Source organism: Mustela lutreola, chromosome 2 (genome assembly GCF_030435805.1).
Source record: "Mustela lutreola isolate mMusLut2 chromosome 2, mMusLut2.pri, whole genome shotgun sequence".
NCBI lineage: Eukaryota > Metazoa > Chordata > Mammalia > Carnivora > Mustelidae > Mustela > Mustela lutreola.
Window position 1 is genome coordinate 214785976 of NC_081291.1, and position 20973 is coordinate 214806948.

The following is a 20973-nucleotide window of genomic DNA, read 5'->3' on the forward strand; positions in this document are numbered from 1 at the left end:
GGCAAAAAGGCTCCAGCAGTTACAGGCTCAGATCTGCATTTAACACTATCCTGAGCAAGACAGAACTTTAATGTTCCAGGATCTCCCTTTAAAATCTTTCCAGTCATTCTGAGTGGGTGGACCAGCTCCCTTAAGTCATGAGTCCATCTTGGACCCAATCAGCGAAGCCAGGAAATGGAATGTACTGATTGGACTAACCTATGTCTCTTATTTCAGCCCTTGAGCTAGGAGTAGTTTCAGCTTCCTCACTGCCATATGGATCTCCAAATGCAAATCAAGGGTGGTTGGGTTAAGGAAGGGGGAAATGCCTGCTGGAGAAGCAACCAACAGGAGAGGATGGAATCTCCAGATTTACTGAAGTTCTGACTTTACACTCCTATTGTAATACATTCCATGTTCCTATTTGCTCTGGATTACATTTTTGTCTTTATTTCTTTCTTCTGTTTCATCCTGCCCTATAAACATCTCAAACATATGGATGATGCCCAGCTCTAACTATATAAACAAGCCAACACTTTTGTTGGAGAACCTAAAAAAGTAAAAAAGAAAAATACTTGGAAGTCGACCCTATCCTCTGAAAACGTAAGCTTGGGATTTAAGTCTGACTTTTATGAAATTGTGGTGCTGGTTGCAGACCACTGTTTTCAGACAGGGAAAAAAAAAATTATTTTGGTTGTAGTCCAGGGAATGTCTCCAAAAACGGAGCTGGATAAACTTCATAGATGTTGGTATAACATATAATTTATCAGTTTGCCTGCTGAAAGCCATTTGCAGAAGTTTGGCTAATCATGCTCTCTCTAAATTAATTACTCATTTAGGCGAGGTCTTATCTCTTTTTAGTCTGAGACAAGTATATAAGTAACAGATATTTATAACACATTTGAGTTGAATCATATGATGTCTAATATAACAAAACCTAAAAGTAACTCTTTGTTTTGTCTACATGTAAAACTTGAATCTCCTGGATTTGATTCAGAGCTCAGGTCATCAACTGTTTTGCAGATTGGTTCTCTTATAGAACAAGGTGCTGTAGCCATTGCTTGCAGACTAATTGCCAGTGGAATAGTCATGTCCTTTTCCACAATAGTATAACCACCAGCCCCCACTATCAAATCACAACCCAACACTACCACCATCAAAATCAATCATCAACCACCACCACCATCATCCACATTGACCATCACTACACTACCACTACCACCACCATCAACATGAACCACCACCAGCATGACCATAATCAACATCAACCATTGACTGCCACCATCATCACTACCACCAACACCACCATGAACATTAACCACTACCATCAATACCACTAGAATCAGCCATCGCTATGATCACCACTAACACTGATACCACCATCAGCATCAACTACCATAACCACTATGAACACAGGACTTATATTTCACATATTTATTTTTACTTTGAAAAATATATTCATGTGCATGATTTCATTAGCTCTTATCTATTTTACAAGATTGGCAGAACAGACATTATTATTCTCATTTTATCTGTGTGCAGACTAAGGTCTAGAGAAATGAGATGGTGTGTTCAAGGACATCAAAGTGTCCTTAACTAGAGTTTGATTCTTCTGACTCCAGAACCAATGCTCTTTTTCAATAGATGCCATGACCTCAATGAAAATGAAGAACCTTGGTTTTATAGTCAAGTGAGAACGTCTAGAATGAATGGCTCTTTGAAACCATACAGCCCACTGCTGTGTGTTCCAGGTGAGAGCCACAAGTTGTTCAAAGTTCATGTGACCCCCTGGAAGTTGAAAACTTGAATCCAGGATGCTCGATTCCAAATTCAGCCTTCTTTCCATGACAAGAGGCTACATTCACATATACCCTCAGGAATCTCCTAGATTCTCTGAGAACACTGAATGCTCCAAGTCCTCCCCTAGATTGCAAGCTTTCCCGGTGAAGGGTATGACCAGAAGCTGCCGCCCCTGCTGTCCTGTCTCAAAGTGCCACAAAGCCTGAGAAGGAAATGGGACACTGGCTCCGATCACACTCCCATTGGCCTAAGTGCCCCAGGGATGCTCTTCCAGCCCCATTCAAGTACCCGACTCCTCTCTCAACATTCCAGGTAAACTCAAAGCTGTCTCCCCTGGTAGGAAGGTTGGGCCTCTTCTGTGGAGTTCAGCGTGCCTTGACTTTCAAGGGATCCCCTGGATTTCAGTTTGGCACTCACTGTTTTTATATTTTGGCCCCAGGCTGGCCTGGCTGGGCTGCAGGACAGCTCTGTTGCTGATGGTCAGTGCAGAGCATTCGGCCACCTTGCTCTGGAGACCTTTCTTTTTGAGTTCGGAGGTCAGATTGGAGTAGTAAATATCTTCCAAAGATTTATCATTCTTTCTGAGGATGTTGCTGGCCAACCGGAAGAGGAAGATCACTCCGTAGATGCCAATGATGGTGAGAATGTACCAGGCGGCGCTGGTCCCATCTGGAAGTTTCAGGGCCCTGGTGGAGTTGGTGCTGCTCCTCCCCTCCATGTGGTCCCTCAGCAGGGAGCTGAGACCAGTGCTGGCCTGGGTCTGGTTGGGGATTCCCTGAGGTGTCCACTTGGTCACTGAGAAACAGAGAAATCCAGATGAGACCCAGCATCCTGGGTTCAGGGCTTCCTGGCCAAGCCAATGATCAGTGGGAAACATGGGGGAGAGGGGGTACTGCTTCAAGGGGCTCTCTCTGTTGAATGGGCAGGAGTCTAACAACACATATATAGAGAGAGGTTTTGGGGAAGGACGGATACTAAATATGAATATATGAAAAAGTGATCTAACCATGGTATAGTGTGCAATCATGTGCATAAAAGAAGGGAGGCTGGGTATTTGCTCGAAGCCCATATATGCATAAAATATCTGCGAGAATACACAAGAAGTCGGTACCTATAGTTGCTCTTGGGGAAGAGAATTGAAGGATGAGACGTACTTTTCACTGGCCCACTTGTGTACATTTCGTACCATGTATGTTTATCTTCAAAAAGGAGTTGATTTAAAAAGGAAACGATACAAGTGGACACTTTCCCGGTCTCCTTGGAGAAGTGCCCCTGGGTAGTGACACTGTGTGCCCTTCCGAGATCAGAAGATTAAAATCTTAATTGCTGTTTAATTCAAAACTGTTTTCTCTCCTCGAAGAGCCAGTGCACATGAAATGAAAGCCACAGAAATAGTACATAAAACTGTGAGACATTTTCTGATTGAACTTCACTGGCTCAAATCCCTGTTTCTCGCCCTCTGCAAACACAGAGGCATTCAGATGTGTCATGGGATGTAGCCCAGAGCCTGCTGCGTGGGCCACAGCTTCTCCACAAATGCTATCTATCTGGCATTTGTTTGTTGCTAATTCATTTTACTAATGCAAGATGCAGAGAGGTTGGTATTTTTTTTTATTACAATTAATTGCTGGAATAAGCGAATGATCTTATTACTTTGAGATGAAGGGAGAAACAGTTTAAAAATAACTCTATAAACCATATGTGACAAAGCCTACATGGACAGATTTAATTGTATAAAATTGGTCACCCAGAACAAACAATACAATAATGAGGAGTTTTATACCACTGTTGGTGAAGGGGCTTGACAACTTGAAGTACGGACGAGTGAAAATTCCCATCATTATTAACAACAACAACTACAAAAAAGTCAACCCAACAAGGACATCATAAATCTCAATTAGAGCAAGCGAACACATGTTTATAAACCCAGACCTTTTCGAGAGTTGTTATAGAACGATGTGATATATTCGAATACATAGAGAATACACCCACGCAAGAACTACAGGACATGACATTATTTTAAAACCTGTCCATTTCCACTTGAAAGAATCTCACTATATTAATTATTGCAGTCCATTACTCTTTTCTTTTTAAAAAAATAAGAATAAGTTGGTTGTATCTTAATGGATAGACATACCCTGTAGAAAGACAAACATTTTCCTCCGTGCATTTTGCACTTAATAATTTACTGATGGAAAATACAGCAGACCTTCTAGAACAGCCCATCCCTGTCTCCACGCCGATTACTCACGTTCCATGAGGCGGTCTTTTCCCTGACTCTTGGGGAGGCAAATTTAAGCGGCTGCGGCTGCGGTGGACAGAGAAGATAAAAGGAGAAGTCTTCCCTGCAGGTGGTCACAGTTCTAATGAAGCCCGGCTGCCCAGAGGTTCCTGAGCAGGGAGTAACATGATACCCAGAGCGTTTTAAGGCAGTGCCAAAGAGAAACTTCGCAGAGAAGGCTCCGACTATCTTTCTCTAGTTCATCAGTGGATCACAATTGATCTGTCTGCTTTTGGCTCAGAATACAAAACACTTCCTGGCTTACACGTGTTGAGAGGGTCTAAAGCAAAAGAATTTTTACAAACATGCTGGTACCAAGGAGTTCCCAGCTCTCCCGGGTCCCATCCAGGCCTGCAGGGCTGGGAGGCTTGCTGGAGGCTGGCTCATCTGCTCATAGCCTGGATGGTTCCTGGTTCCTGAACTCCCCTCTTCTGCACCTGTCCTGGGAGTGCCAGATGGTCAGGTGTGGTAGAGACCTGTTGTCATAGGGTCAGGAAATGCCAGGGTGAGGAGATACCAGCTTCCTCTTGGACTGTCTCCCGGATGAGGAAATCCAGCCAGGAAGGCACAGACATGGGGTTGGCGGTGGGACACACCCCCTCAGGGATCAGTGGGCCGATAGGCCTGGCTGTGCCGAGCGGCACTTCCCTTCCTCACACTCCTGAGTCACAGCCCACACTGGAATCTAAGTACCTTTAACCAGAAAGTGCTAGAATAATAAGAGGCTGAGAGAAAAGAAAAGCAGGGATCTTCGGCAGGTTGTGAGCAGCCAATGTTCCCAGCCCCACTCCTGAATCCTCACCAAGACTAGCCCCTGCCAAACTTGTAAGGGTTGTTGGCTTTTAAGATGTAATTTGGTGGGAGCCTGGGTGGCGCAGTCGGTTGAACATCCAACTCTTGATTTCATCTTGGCTCATGATCTCGGGGTTGTGAGATCGAGCCCCGCATTGGGCCACGTGCTCAGTGTGGAGTCTGCCTGTCCCTGTCTCTCTCTGCTCCTCCCCCACCTCGCATGCGCACTTTCTGTCTCAAATAAATAAATAAAATCTTTAAGCCTGGGTGGCTCAGTCAGCTAAGCCTCTGCCCTCAGTTCAGGTCATGATCCCAGGGTCCTGGGGTTGAGCCCCACATTGAGCTCCCTGCTCAGTGGGGACCCTGCTTCCCCCTCTCCCTCTGCCCCTGCCGCTCCCCTTGCTTGTGCATGCTCTCTCTCTGTCAAATGCATAAATAAAATCTTTAAAAAACAAATAAAAATTAAAAATTAACAAAATGAAAAAGTAAGATGTAATTTAATAAAATTGTCATCAACACGGGACTAGACAAGAAAATTATCAAATAGGCCGTATGATCCTGCTGTTCCACTCTTGGGCACGAATCTAGGAGAAATGGCACATACACCCAGACAAAAAGTTGCAGAAGGATATTCATGGTACTATTAGTCATGGCTACAACAAGAAAACAGTCCAAATGTCTTGATGTCTTGATAAAGGAGTGAATAAAATGCTGTCGATCCCTAGAATGGAGTATTACTTGACGGTGAAAAGGAATGGAGTGCTGACGCATGCTACAACACGGATGGAGCTTGAAAACGTTAAGCCAGGGGCACCTGGGAGGCTCACTTGGTTAAGTGTCTGCTGTCGGCTCAGGTCATGATCCCGGAGTCCTGGGATCGAGTCCCACATCGGGCGCCCTGCTCCTTCTCTCCTTTCATGCTCTCTGTCTCTCAAATAAATAAATAAAATCTTAAGAAGAAAGAAAATGTTAAGCCAAGTGAAGGAAGCCAGTCACAAAGAACAGTCTAGTGCGTGATTGCTTGTGTAGGAAACGTCCAGAACAGACAAATCTAGAAGGACAGGAAGTAGATTCGTGGTTTCCTCCAGTTGGGGTAGTGCTTGAGACCTGAAAACTAAGGGTACAAGGTTTCCTTCAGGGACGAAATAGGGTTCAACAATTTGTTGTGGTGCTGGTTCCACAGCTCTTCTTTAGTGAATACACTAAAAGCCATTGAATTGTGCTCTTTAAGTGGGTGAACTTTATGGGCTATGGATTCCGTTTCAATAACGTCACACAGGCGTACGAAGGAATACTATGGAGCCCAGACCAAGAAATGCAGAGGCTATTGGTGTGCTGGTGTGTAGAGCTCCCCCACATGCGTGGGTCCATGAAAACTGTAAAGAAGACAGCAAGTTACCCTCCATGTAAGGGGGAGGGGGAGGGGTGCCTAGGGGCTCAGTGGGTTGAGCATCCAACTCTTGATTCCAGCTCAGGTCCTGATCTCAGGGTGATGGGATCAAGTCCCACTTTGGGCTCTGCGCTCGGCGTGGAGTTTGCTTGAGACTATCTCTACCTCTCCTGCTGCTTTTCCCCCATCTTAACCCCCCCACCCAGGTCACTGTCTCTAAAATAAATAAATACAATCTTTTTTTTAAACAAAAAAGAGTAGGGGGAAGTCACACAGACCTAGTTTGCGTGTATAGGCATTGGAAAGCTGCTTTAAGGAAGCCGGAGAAAATCAGAGCAGAAGTTACTCGGAGAAGAAGAGAATTCGGTAGATGGAAGGCAGGAGTCGGGGGAGACTTCTCCCTGTATATTCTTTATGAATCTGAAGAAGTTTAACCATGTCTGTGCGTTCCCTGTTGCATAGCGAAAACATCCATGGACTAAACGCAACTCTTCATTCCACTTGTATTTCGACTCCTGCCATCTCTCTCTTTTTGGGGGGGGGGGGGTGGGGGTGGCTGGACCCACACTTCGGGCTCTGTCACACAAACAGGGATTTGTCACATTGACCTGCAGAGGTGAGAAGGAGCAGAAAGGAGGACCCCGGGTGACCGAGAGCAAAGGGTAGAACAGGGTCAGGAGTCAGGGCTCTGTCCCAGCTGCGCCCTCCCCTGTGATGCTGGGCAAGACCCTCCCCAGCCTGGAGCCGCTTTCCTGGCCTGTGAGGGGAGGAGCAGCGGGACCTGCTCCCATCTGGTCCCAGGAAGGCAGGAAGGAAGCCTGGGGAGGCGTGGGGAGAAGCCGCTCCCGCCCAGTGGAGGTGTCTGAAGGGGAAGGCTGTGTGTCAGCTTGAGGTCAGAAGGTTTCAGCATGTGGCCCAGCAGGACGACAGCATGGGGTGTGGGGAGCAAGAAGATCCAGAAAAATGGGGGCGACAAAGAAAGGCAGCCTCCGGTCTCCACCGTACAAGGCGCGCATAGCTCTGCGCAAGGTGCTCTCAGCCCCATTTTGGCTTCTCTAATCCTGGGAAGCAGCAGTGTTATTCCCCCTTAAAGGGGGGGGAGGGACATTCTTTCACGCTCAGAGAAGTGACTTGCCCTAGTGTCGCACAGATCCCAGATTCCAGCGAGCAGATGGCTGAAACCAAAGGCTTTCTCCTCCCAAACCCTGAATGTCACCTGCAGGCTGGACCCAGGGTCCCACGGATTTTCCCAGCTTGAACAGCAGGCTGTCCTTGCTGGGGTGTATCCATGACCTTGAAACCCGTCCTGTTGGCCAAAATGAAACCGTGATGTTAAAAGTCGGGAGAACGGGTATCCTTCAGCTGAAGACAAGTAACTAAAGGAAGCGGAAGGAAGACTCCATGGGCTTGGTCGTAGAATGGTCCACTGGCGCCCGGTTCACTTTTCGGGATGCATGTCTCACTTTGATGTAGACCGTACCCTGTTTCTTTCACATGGGAAGCCCTGATAGACCGTGGGAAAATAAAGTTTAAGGTTTATGTAGAAAACACAAATGTTATTTTTTAAAAAAAGAACTCTATAGTCTCTCATGGCTGTGGCCACATGGTACCATCTGATGAAAAATGCCCTTCCTGGGGCTGGGGAGGGGGTGGTCGAGGTCATGGTCCGAGGGACAGGGCGGCTGCCTGCCTTATGATGCCTTGTGGATGACGCCCGCTATTGTCATTCCCGAATGCTTACATAACAGTGAAATGGAACAACCTGTACCACCACAACGGCCAAGAATTTTCTTCCTATTTGTGTATGTCTTTTCAGACCTTCTGGTTCAGTCTAGACAAAGTGCAATCAAGCAAAGCCATTCACCTGGTAAATATTTCTCTGAGCTTCAGTTCTGGGAGAAAGGGATCCCCATACCCTTTGGCCTCTATGACATTAGAGAAGAAACCCTTCCAGAGAACCACAGCTTGTCTCTCTCTCTCTCTCTCTCCCATCCGCTCTCCTTCCCTTGTCTTTCTTTCCTTCCTTTTTTTTTTTTTCCCTCTCTTCTTTTTGTTTCTCTACTAAAGAACCAGTCAGCTTAGAAGATGTGAGGATTAAATCTGACTAGCCGGGAAAAGAAGCAAATTGTCTTCACCTTTCAGGATGTCAGAATTGGCACTTTTAAGAAAAGGTCAATAAACACATGCTCATAACCACCCCTGACATTCTTTCTAAGGAATTTTTCTAGGGAAGGCACAACTCACCAACCAATTCTGACTCCTTGCAGCGCAGAAGGACATTAAAAATGACAGTTTGGGAGTCCTGCGGATGGCAACCGAACTTCTCCCTTGCCTTGCCTCAGACAATGGACACTTACAGGCTCTCCCGACCAGGGGTGTAGATTCCTTTGTGGGATGTACAAACTTCCAGAGGCCATTTAAAAGATGTTTTGCGTATTTTAAAAATCTTTAACTTATATGTCATTCTTGCCTTTCCTTTTTAAAAAAAAAAATTTTTTTTTTAAGGATTTATTTATTTGAGAGGTGCCTAGCTAGGCGACTCAGTAGGTTAAGCGTCTGCCTTCTGCGCAGGTCATGATCCTGGAGTCCTGGGATTGAGTCCTGTGTCGGGCTCCCAGCCCACTTCTCCCTCTCCCTCTGCCTGCCACTCCCCCTGCTTGTGCTTGCTGTCTCTCTCTGTCAAATAAATAAATAAAATCTTTAAAAATAAATAAACGTTTATTTATTTATTTGAGAGAGAGTGCACTCACAGTGGGGAGGAGCAGACAGAGTCTCAAGCAGACTCAGAACCGAGCATGGAGTTCTAGGTGGGGCTTGATCCCAGGACCGGGAGATCCTCCCCTGAGACAAAACCAAGAGTCAGTTGCTTAACTGAGTGCCCCACCCTCGTGCCCCTTGCCTTTCCTTTTTAATGTCATTGTCTCCATCATTTAGGGACATTTAATGTCATATGCTGTCTCCAGGGAGGTGCAGAGGGACACTCCCAGCCTGTGGAATTGGCAGTTCCAGGTTCTAGCTGGGGCTATCTTACTTTCTAACTATGGGATTGTGGTCAAGTCACTTCCCCACCCCAAACCTCAGCTTTAAAACCAAGGGTAATAGGGGCACCTGGATGGCTCAGTGGGTTAAACCTCTGCCTTCGGCTCAGGTCATGATCTCAGGGTCCTGGGATCAAGCCCCGCATGGGGCTCTCTGCTCAGTGGGGAGCCTGCTTCCTCCTCCTCTCTCTCTCTCTGCCTGCCTCTCCACCTACTTGAGATTGAAATAAATAATATCTTAAAAAAAAAAAAAAAAAACCAAGGGTAATAAATTGTGATAACACGAACCACCCAACAAATCCAAGATGCAAATACAGTGACACCTCATGTCTTCTCCCAACTAACCACCTGAGCTCCCAGTGCCTGGCTAGCAGGAAATCTCATATTTATTTCCCCTCTTTAAGGCCTCCAGGTTGAGCAGGACTCTGGGATTTGGTCCAGAGCGGGTAGGGAAGACAGCCCAGTAACCCTCTGCTGCTGTTGCCTCCAGGTGCCATGGGGGGTCGCTGTTGAGCACTGGCTTGGGGCCGTCGTCAAAGGTTTCAAGAGCGTCCCCAGGAGACAAAGCTTCAGCTGGAGACACCTGCCTGTTGCGCAGTCACAGCACAGTTAAGGAGTCACTGGAGTGGAAGCAGAGGAGTAGTGCCAAAACAACCAGCCCTCGGTCATTTCGCACTGCAGTTCTGCCCCTTGCAGGTTTGAGAGGGAAGAGCCATTGAGCTATTAGCCTTCGAGTGGGCAGATTTTAGGGTATATAATTTATATCTCAATAAAGTCGCTTTAAATTTTAAATCGGTACCTAATTCCGGATGTGCGGGTAAGAATAACGAAATGAGCCTAAAGAAAGCAGGGAGAAAAAGTATCAAAAGGAATAAGAGCAGAATTTAGAACCCCAAAAAGCAATAATGCTAATAATGCACCTAAGAGTTGGCTCCTTGAAGAATAAATAAGTGGATAAAATGGAGAAACCATTCTTTACCCTGATAAAGAAAGAAAGGAGAAAGCACAAACACACCAAATAAAGATCGTGAACCATAGCTATAGAGGAAATCAAAGAAATGATGCCTTTCTGCTCAGTTCTGTGCAAATCGGTCTGACAGTCTTGACCAAATGAATGGCTTTCTAGGAAAATATAAATAACCAAAATGGTTTTGAAAGAAGATTTTTTTTTTTAATCAGAAAATATCAGTTACCGTAGACTACACTAAAAAACTTGCTAAGGAGTCACCCACCCAGTTGGTTAAGCATCTGACTCTTGATTTTGACTCAGGTCATTATCTCAGGGTCATGAGATGAAGCCCCTGGATGGGTTCCATGCTGGGGGTGGAGCCTGCTTGAGATTCTCTCTCTCCCTCTACCCCCACGCCCCACCCCCACCTGTGCGCATGCTCTCTCTTTAAAAAAAAAAAAAATCATCCATCCAGAGATGCAACTGGCTCAGCACAACACGTGAAACCTACTAAACCTTTAGTGATAAGAGAATGCTGTTTTTAAACTGCGGTGGAGTCTGGAGAAAGATGACGGCTTCCAGGTTTTTTCTGGTGAAGCTAGCAGATCAACGATAACCCAACAAAACCACCGTGATAAAAGGGAACCACAGACCACCTTTACTCAGGGAGACAGATGTAAATATTCCAAATACAACATTAGCCGACAGATCCCACAGCACATTCAAAGAATAAATGTGACAAATACGTGCAGTTGGTAGAGTTGCAAAGAGTTGTCCGATATCAGGGAACCTACGAATGTCACTCACCACACGAGGAAGTCCAAGGAAAATGTGCTCATCTTCACAGATGACAGGTATTTGTTAAATTCCAATTTCATCCTGATTTTTAAAGTCTTGATAAGTAAGAAGATAGCTAAGTCTCTAAAAATGCCAAGTTAAATAAACCTCACGTCAGAAACAAGACTTGTGCTTGAGGGGAGAGATGCAATCTCCCGTCACCGCCACTGCCATTGAACATGGTGCTGGGGGAATCGTCTGACTCAGACAAGAAGCATGAAGCCTGGAAAGGAGGAAGCAAAAATTATTCTTGACTGTTTGTTTAGAAAAATGCAGAGAGTCAATGGCAAAGCCATGAGCAACGGTAGAATAATTCAATAAGCCGAGTGTGTACAAAATATATAGTAAAAACAATATACAAGGATCTGTATTCACAGCACTCTGTAGATATAATTAAACAAAAGATTCTACTTACAATAAGAACCAAAAATGGGGCACCTGGCAGCTCGGCCAGGTAAGTGTCTGCTTGAGAGTCTCTCTTCCTCTCCTTCTGCCCTTCCCCTGCTCGTGCTCTTTCTCTCTCAAATACATAAATAAAATCTTAAAAAAAAATAAGAACCAAAAAAGATAAAACACCCAAGAGCACAATAAATGTATACGATTCACACACAAAGAAAAATCTAAAAGACAGAAAAGAAGGAAGATTTGACTAAATACAACAATTTCCTACACTTTGCTAGAAAGACTCACTTGTGTAAAGATGACAAATTCTTCCCAAAATAAATCTGTGGATTTAGTATTTAGTTTTTGTCGCCATTCTGGTTTTGTTTTGTATTTCAGAAACACACCGAATGTCAAAGAATCCTGGCCCACGTTCTATTGATTAATGATCTTATTCCTCTCTTTTCCTTCCCAAGACCGTATTTTATGCTTTACAGACCCATTTTTTTTTTTTTTTTTTCCCCTCTCAGTACCAATGAAGAAAATTCCGGCTTGGAGGCTTGAAAAATCACAGCAAAAGTGCAGTAGAATTGAAGGGAGAAAGCGATCCTTTCCCCCAGCAGCCACAGAGGAGAGCAGACAGCATTTTCCAGCATCAACATCCCTCCTAGCAGCGTTATTCCAACAAAGGAGTAGGCAAGTTCCCTGGTTTTTCAAGTTTGCTGCTCTGCCCGGAGAGAGGTAACCTTACCTTCCCCCAAAGGCTTTAATGCCACCCAGTCTTCTTACACAATGAACTTGGCTCTAACAGAAATATTTTAAAGCGATCCCTCTGTTTTTCCAAAGGTTTAAGCATTTGTGAACTTTCTTTCATTGGCTCCTCTCTTCCCTCAAGGGACGGGAGGCATGAAGTAAGAAATGTGTTAGATTTCTTATTTAAAACAAAGGCTTTGAGAGCCAGGCCTCATTCAAATTGACATAGACAAGTTAGTCGAAAAGTATATGGGAAACGGAACATGGAGGAAGAGCTAAGAAAATTCTGCGGGGGAGGGGGAGTAGAAATGAAACATCCCTGCGAGATATTAAAATGTATTACAAAGCCACGGAAATTAAAAGGGTTCGAATCCAGCATACAAACAAGCAGACAGATCGATGGAATAGAATGAAGTTCGAAAATAGACTCAAAAACATTCAGGAAAATAGTATTAAATAAAAAGGATGTTTCAAATTAGCATAGAAAGGCTGGGTTATCTCATGAAGCCACGGGACAATTGCGGAGACATCTGGGAAAGAGTGAAATTGAATCTCTGCTTTAATACACCAAAATAAATTCCAGATGGAGCTAAGTTATAATTTTTAAAAATATAGCCATGGAAGTGTGAGCACAAACATGGGAGGTTTATTTTTATAATCGCAGATTGTGGCAGTCTTTCCAAGCATGACACCGGAGTCAGAAATCACAAAAGATAAGACTGATAAAATGAACTACCTAAGAATTAACTTTTTCTCTGGGGTAAGAGTGAAATACCATTCGCAGAGTCAAGAGAGGATAAACCAGGCAAGCATCTGCAACTTGTATGATAGTGTCACATTTTTTAAATATTCATGGCTTTTAACATGAACAGGTCAGCAACTCATCAGAAAGATGGTCAAAAGATGTAAACAAGTTGTCACAAAGAAAAAGGACAGTTGTCTCTTAAACACAGAAATGGGGCACTTGGGTGGCTCAGTCTGTTAAGCATCTGACTTTTGGTTTTGGCTCAGGTTGTGTTCTCAGGATCATGATCTCAGGATGGTGAGATCAAGCCCCACCGTGGCTCCGCACTGGACGTTAGAGCCTGCTTAAGACTCCTTCTCTCTCCCTCGCCCTCTGCCCCTCCCCCACCAGCACCCTCCTACCCTCTCTTCGTTTCAGCTCAGGTCATGATCTCAGGGTCCTAAGATCAGGCTTCGCACTCAGGACAGTCTGCTTGTCCCTCTCACTCTGTTCCTCCCCTCACCCCGTCTTTCTCTCCCTCAAATAAATAAATAAAATCTAAAAAAAAAAAAAAAAAAAAAAAAAAGGGCGGCTTGGAAATCCATTCAGCGGGATTCTATTGAAGCATTCACGCATTCAAAGGAATGAAGTAAGATGTCCGTGCACTAATGTGGAACAATCTTCAATATATCACTAAGTAGGGAAAAATTAGCATGGTGCAGATCGGTGTGTTGAACACCCTTTGTACACAAAAAATGGCTATTCATGTATGAAAGCAGACTGTCTCTGAAAAGAGACGAAAGAGTCCTTGCATTGCTTCTAAGCAGTATCCTTTTTTTAAAGCAGTATCCTTTTTAATGATTTATTTATCTATTTATTTTACCGTGTGTCTCTTACCTTTTAAAAAGACAAATCTATTTCTTTAAGAGCCAAGAGTTTGCAATAAACACATTAGCTTTTTACAGGGGATCAGCTCTTTCCATGCCAGCATGTTTAAAATACTTGCTTTCAAACATTTTTTAATCCGATCCTCTAAAGCTCCATTTGCTGCTTCTTGTAGAAACCTTCCCCTGTGCAAGAGAAATAGCTTGCCTCACAATAGAATCAAATGAAATATGGAAACCGTTCGCCAGGTTGCCCTGACATTTACCAAAAAAGCCCTTTGAAATTCAGTAATTCATCCTGCCTCTGATTCAGTGCCGCCAGTAATTACTGATCCAGTAATTCAGTGGCAGCTGCCCCGATGCTCACCCCACTAGACCTCCTCTCTCCCGGGGGGGGGGGGGGGGGGGCAAAGGCATAGACTTTGTGGCTCCGGGTTTCTTGCGGAGCAGGGCTCGGTGGTAGCCGGGGATGGTCTGCCCCCGCGTGGCGAGCGGCTGCTATGACAACCAGAAGCTGCTCTCGATGATTCCCTGGGGGTCCAGCCCAAGGGTTTTCAATCGAGGGCGCAGATAATAAACCAACCAGGTTTCTGTGCAGGAGCGGGGTGTGTTTTCTTAGCACAATAGTCAGCTATGTGGACTTTAATACACACAGAAACACTCAAAAAAAGTTACGAAGTGCATTATTCTGGGCCTAATGAGTCACTGATTTTTTTTTTTTTTTAAATTCCAAATTCTGGTATTCTATGCTTAACAGACAAAACTGCTACGCAGATCCGTGGGGCGTGTTCAGCCGGGATCAGCCTCAGCTTGACTTGGGAGAGCGCTCACCGCGCCTCTTCCCTTGACTCCTGAAGTTGCATGTTCTAACCTGGGCATCCGCAGGGCCATATGTGGCCAAAGTTACCAAGTTGGGCCACATAATCAAAATATTAAGGATGGTTCTAGAACAGGGGTCAGCACACTTTTTTTTTTTTAAGGGCCAGAGAGTCGATAATTCTGGATTTGTGATCCATGCGGTGTCTGTCACAAGCGCTCAACTCTGACGGTTGCACCAGTGCAGCCTTGGGCAATGTGTAAATCATTGTGTAAATATTTCCAATAAAAGTTTATTTATAAGAAGAGGTAGTAGGCCAGAGTGAGTTGGCCTGTGGGCCATTGTTGCCCAAACTCTGGTCTAGAATGTCCCTCCATGTCTTCAAAATCCAATGATACGTTACCGTGTTGGCAGCGTGATGTTTTGCGGTCTGCGGTCCCAGAATTGAGTGCAGTTCAGCAGTGGGACAAGTGACTGCTCTTTTGAGTTAGCGTGTCCATTTGGAGTGTGTCCCAAGGTCAGTATGTCCAGACATCTGGTGACTGAGTAAAGGTATAACCTTTGCGAGTTGGAGAGAACAACGCCTTGAATCCCTCAATGCTGAAGTTGGCCCTAACGTCTTTGACTCAAGAAGTCAGCTCCCAAACGGTAGTCATCACCTCTTCATCCTCATTTGGCTGCATCAAAACACATCTGCTTCAATTTCTCCCAAAGATCCTGGGACCACATGTGCACAAAAAAAAATACATCTTCTGCCTCGTTACCTTCATGGCTCCGTTAACCTTAAAAATAAAACTCTACTAATTTTACCAGCAAAAGATGGGTTTATTCAAGAATAACATAGAATTACAATGTCAGGCAAGTGAACTTCGGCAAAACCATAAACAAGTCTGGAAAACAGGAGAGGTCTTTTATAGAGGAAAATGGGGTTGGGCGACGTCGTTGTAAACACAAAGCCCTTGGTGCGGGAAACTGCAAGGTTGAAGTGCAGTGACTTCTCATTGGCTGGGCTGTGCTTATCTCTCATTGGCTGAGCTGTGTCTGTCTCTTATTGGCTGGGCTGTTGCTGGGACCAGAGAAAATCCTTCTTCCTGCTATTGGGGTAGTGAAGTATGGACTTGGTGCTGAGAATGCCAACTGTGTGTCTTCCCTTTAGTTGGCTGTTGGTCATAAGTGGTATGGCATGTGAGTCCCCCTACCCACCTTCAGACTCCATTTTAGATTTTTTTTTTTTTTTTTTTGACAGAGAGAGATCACAAGTAGGCAGAGAGGCAGGCAGAGAGAGAGAGAGAGAGAGGGAAGCAGGCTCCCTGCTGAGCAAAGAGCCCGATGTGGGACTCGATCCCAGGACCCTGAGATCATGACCTGACCTGAAGGCAGCGGCTTAACCCACTGAGCCACCCAGGCGCCCCAGACTCCATTTTAAATGAGGGTTCAGTTTCTTAGTTTTCCCAGGTGCATGTGGACCTCTCTCCTTCCCTTTGACTTGACCCCATGAAGATCTCTTTCCTTTTCTCTTCCAGTGCAGGGCCAGCCCTTGAGTGCGTGACGCAGCTGCTCCCCGAATTCACCAATTCTTGACTGGGCCACATGCACTGCTCCCAGCTCTTGGGGACTTCCCTAATAGCTGAAAACTGTGGATTTTTCTTTTCTTTTTTTTGCCCCAATATCAAAAAGGCCAGAGTGAGTTGGCCTGTTACTAAAATATTTATTGATTTAAGAAGAGACAGAGGGTGGGCAAGCAAACAGAGGGGGAGGGAGAGGGGAAGCAGACATCCCCACTGAGTGTGGAGCCTAACAGAGGGCTTGATCTTAGGACCCTGAGATCATGACCTGAGCGGAAATCAAGAGTTGAATGTTTAGCCAACTGAGCCCCCCAGGGGCCCCAGGAAAGGCCACTCCTTAAAGTAGAACAGGCAGGATCATCAACCCAATGAGTGCCCGCATGCAGCCTCCAAAGACAGCATCCAGCCTGTAAGCCCCCATGGGTGCATTTACACTTCAGTACCAAAGAAAGAGTCTTTCTTCCAAGTCCCTGCTCAGGCAGGGATGTAGGATTTACAGGGCAATGGGCTACATAGCAGTAGCGGGTTAGCCAGACCCCCACCCCCAACACACACACACACATACACCTTTTCCTGTCATCCTGTTTGCAGGCCACTCCCTGCAGTTAGGATCTCTGGTTCCCTTTCTTGTCCCTTCTGTTTTCTCACATCCATTTCTTCATATTTATATCGAATGCTTCACATTAATTTCTCTGTCAGAATAAACAGGCCTCTGTTTTCCCAAGCAGACCCTGACTGATAGCTACCGAGGAAGTGATAAGGCACGTCTGTTCTTGGATGGGAACGTGCCGGGGAAATGTCACTTGAGAAAAATCACAGCTGGGTGTCGAATAGCAACCTTCCTTCGGTGAGAACAGGAAACACTGACGGAGGATTCCGCACTCACTCCGGGAAAGGCCCTTTCTAAACTCTCGGCCTAGAATCACAGTAGGGGATTGAGTGGGATCCATGTGCACCCAGAATCTCCAAGTGGGCCCTCATTTAGAAATAGGGTCACTTCAGATGTAATTAAGGTGAGGATATACAGGGGATCAGCCTCGGTTAGGATGTGGTCTTCAATCCAAGGACTCGTGTCCTCGGAAGAAGAGGAAAAATACACACACAGCGGAGAAGGCCAAGGGAAGGAAGCCAGACGCAGAGACTTGAGGGAGGCAGCCACTAGCCAAGGCGTTCCTGGGGTCACCAGAGGCTGGAAGAGGCATGAAGGACCCCCCCCCCCAACCCTGTGAGCCATCCAAGGAAGTGCGTTCGGCCCTTGCTGGCTCCTAGATTTTAGATTTTTAGCTTCCAGAGCTGTGAGAATAAATTTCTATCATTCCAAGTCACCAGTTTTGTGGTAATTTGTTAGAGTAGCCTTAGAAAATTAATATCATCACTGAATTCTCACAGAAAACCTGTTTCAAAAGGAGCCTGGAACAACACTAGGTTCTTTCCTATGGATCTCCTGGGCTTTCCTGAAAGCCGGCACGTCGTCCATTCTTCATGCTATTTTAAGGCCTTTTGCTGCTGATTTACCGCAGAGCCACCTCCCTCCTCTTGGGGGGCAGCCTTCCAGACCCACTGGGGGGGGGGGCGTGGGGCCGTGAACCCACCCAGCTCCCCTCATGCACGCCCTCCCACCACGTCGTAGCTTTGAAACTGAGTCCACACTCAGTGGCAGGTGTGGAAGATACAAAGGAAATGAGAGTCTACAGCCCTGTGTTCCTGATTGTGACTCTCGTGTGGCCCCTCCATGGGGTGTGGTATCCCCCCTCCCTCTGGCTGTCAGTATAGGAGACCAGGAGCCTGTGGTTGCCCTCAGCTGTCCAGGGTTGGCTGTGGCATGTCCTCTGTCCCCAAAACCCTGGGGCAGGAATCCCTCCCTCGCTGCTGGGCGGAGGAGGAGAACATCAGAGGCGTTCTGAGGTTGACCTTGTGGAGACTTTTCTCCACACAGAGCATAGGGGGTCACAGGCCTGAAACTGAAAGGGGCTTAGGTCTAAGTGAGAGACCATTTTCCAAAACTGGAAAGGACCATAAAGTGTATCATTTCTGGGGGCACCTGGGTGGCTCAGTGGGTTAAGCCTCTGCTTTCGGCTCAGGTCATGATCTCAGGGTTCTGGGACCCAGTCCTACATTGGGCTCCCTGCTCAGCTAGGAGCCTGCGTCTCTTCTTCTCTCTCTGCCTGCCTCTCTGCCTACTTGCAAATAAATAAATAATATCTTTTTTTAAAAAAAAAGAGTATCATTTCTGGAAATGGGAAGGGTGTGAGCAGAGTCCAGCCCAAAGGAGGGGTTCCTAGTGACTTCCGCAGAATTCTGAGCCGACAGGGCCCCTGCCCAGAGAAGCTACTTCCTGGGGACTGCTGCTCTCTTTCCAGGCTTGCACTTGTCTGTTTCATGATGGTGCCCACGGGGCACCCTGTCTCGGGGAACAAGCGAAAAGAAGTTTGGCCTCCCAAGAGTGTCTAAAGCACACTCTGAGCGCCTGGACCAGCCCCAAGCCAGCATCGTGGGGCGTCAGGTGCTCGGGGCTCCCCGCGCCTTGAAAAATATCCTCCGCGTGACCGCCAGGGGGCAGCCGCGCCCACAGCGCCTTCCCGCGCGGAGACCCGCAGACAACACCCAGTATTTTTAGAAATCTCAATACGGGGCTCGGGCTCTGCGGAGGCCAAGTAGACACACCAGCGCCCCCTCTCGATCTCCAGACTCCGCTTTTTCATATTTAGATTTCTCTGTATCCAACCAGTCAGCTCACTTAAAGAATTTGCCACCCCTTATCCATCCATTCACAGCTTCCATCCAGTACGCGTCTTCTGTCTGCAAGCCCTCGAGGCTCCGTTCTCTCTCTTCGTCTGATTTCGTGTTTACATGTCATTTGTGCCCGCAGAGACGTCATCCGCTGATGTGGCTTTAAGATAGTGTGTAGTCTCCGGCGTCGGAGCCGGAGCACCAGCCGTCCTGCTCCACGCAGCCTTGCCTGGGAGTTTAAAGGTGATGGAACCCACAGGAATGTTCTCTGCCTGTCGGCTCACTTCTAGCTCTTGCTGTGACTGCTGTTGGATTATGGCAGCGTCCTGAGGGGAGGTTGAAGTCCAGAGCCAGTGCAAAGGCAACCGTTCAAACCTTATTCTCTTATTTTGCAGCTTGCCTTCCTTTTGGCTTGCTTCGCTCTCTCTCTATATATACACACATACATATAGATATGTATATATATATATGTGTATATAGATATATTTTATTCATTTATTTGAGAGAGAGCATAAGCCAGAGGTAGAGGAACAAAGGGAGAGGGACAAGCAGACTCCATGTTGAGCACAGAGCCCCACGCAAACCCTAGATCATGACCTGAGCTGAAGGCAGGCATTTATCGGACTGAGCCACCCAGGCACCCCATCCCTTTTCTTAACGGCTTGGACAATATACTGGGCTACCTTATATCTTTCTAAGCAGATCTCTAGGTATAAAGAGGAGGTGGTATTTGGATCCTTTTTGAGTGTAAATTGTCTGATGTTACTACATGATATCCTATAAAAAATGCTCAGGTTTTGCTTAGCGTATGCAAAAGAATAAAATCAGGAAATTCACAGTCCCACCCTCCCCTGCAGTGTCCACTAAGTCTTGGCTCCTGTGGTGGCTAAGGGTGATGACTGATCCCACCTCAAGGCTTCTAGGAGCCCTTGACCTGGTAGAGCAGCTAGGGGCGGGCAGAGGGCGGCGGGTCCAAAGACAGGGAAGCAGGGCTCCTGCAGGCTCCCTCCTTTAAGCAACAAATGACCTTGAGTGTGTCCTTGAACCTCCCGGAGGTCTAATTAAACTTCTGGGAGCTAATTCTTCAAGGGCCACTGTCCACTGACTGGCACACGGCCCGTCCACACCAGAGAAATTCTGAAGCTCATTTGCCCAGCAAGGCCAGGTAGACCCAGGAGACATGGAAGTGGAAATGGCATTCCCTCATCTGGCTAATTTATGACTGTCCCCGCTCAGCCCTCAGTCTCCTAAGAGGCTCCGAAGTCTGATTTGTCTGCACGTATAGTGGGTCCGCCTCTCCAGGGTGGACCCTCACAACGCGTCCCGAGAGTCTGAGAAGCAGATCGGCATAAGGTATGTGGCTGGGACGCAGGGTTCGGTGGCCAGGGGACCACACTCTGGGGACTGCTGCCAGTGAATTGGCCTGGTGGCCTGGAGAGGCAGCTGGCTTGCCAGATGTGCGTACCCCTCCCCCATGCTGCTCCATAGCAAGTGTGACCTGGGGCTGGGGCAGCTCTTTTGTCCCTTCAAAGCTGAGGCTATACATCAGTGGTCTCTGGGTACAATTCAACTCAAGGTCATGTTTTGTTTGGCCTGCATATTTTTCTTTTCTTTTTAAAAGATTTTATTTATCTGACAGAGAGACGCAGAGAGAGAGGAAACAAAGCAGGGGGAGTGGGAGAGAGAGAAGCTGGCTTCCCACTGAGCAGGGAGCCTGATGCGTGGGGGGGTGGGGGAATGAGGGGGATAGGGGGTGGGGGGCTGGCTGAGATCATGACCTGAGCCAAAGGCAGATGCTTAACCACCGAGCCACCCAGGCACCCTGGCTTGCATATTTTTCTAAAAAAACAGAATTAGGTGGCAAAATTTGAGAGATTTCAAATAAATATCTACATTCCAGCTTCTCTTAACACTCCCGGGGTCCATTAAGGCTGTGCCTGAATTCCCAAATGGCTGGCTTTGCTCCCTACGCTCTCTATCTGTAGACACCGGGGCTGACTGCAGAGTTTAACTACCCATGGGCAATCTTATTTCCTAATTCCTGAGCCCCTGG

The 20973-nt window shown here is 46.5% G+C and overlaps 1 protein-coding gene across 1 annotated transcript; it reads right to left on the minus strand.

The window, feature by feature from the left end:
- Positions 1-1449: 1449 nt before the first annotated feature.
- Positions 1450-4597, minus strand: SMIM34 (small integral membrane protein 34). The gene is made up of 2 exons (XM_059165298.1): positions 4031-4597; positions 1450-2574 (listed from the first exon to the last, which is right to left on the minus strand). The coding sequence occupies exons 1-2, from the start codon at positions 4035-4037 to the stop codon at positions 2162-2164; spliced, it is 420 nt and encodes a 139-aa protein (XP_059021281.1). The 5' UTR covers positions 4038-4597; the 3' UTR covers positions 1450-2161.
- Between the last annotated feature and the right edge of the window lie 16376 nt (positions 4598-20973).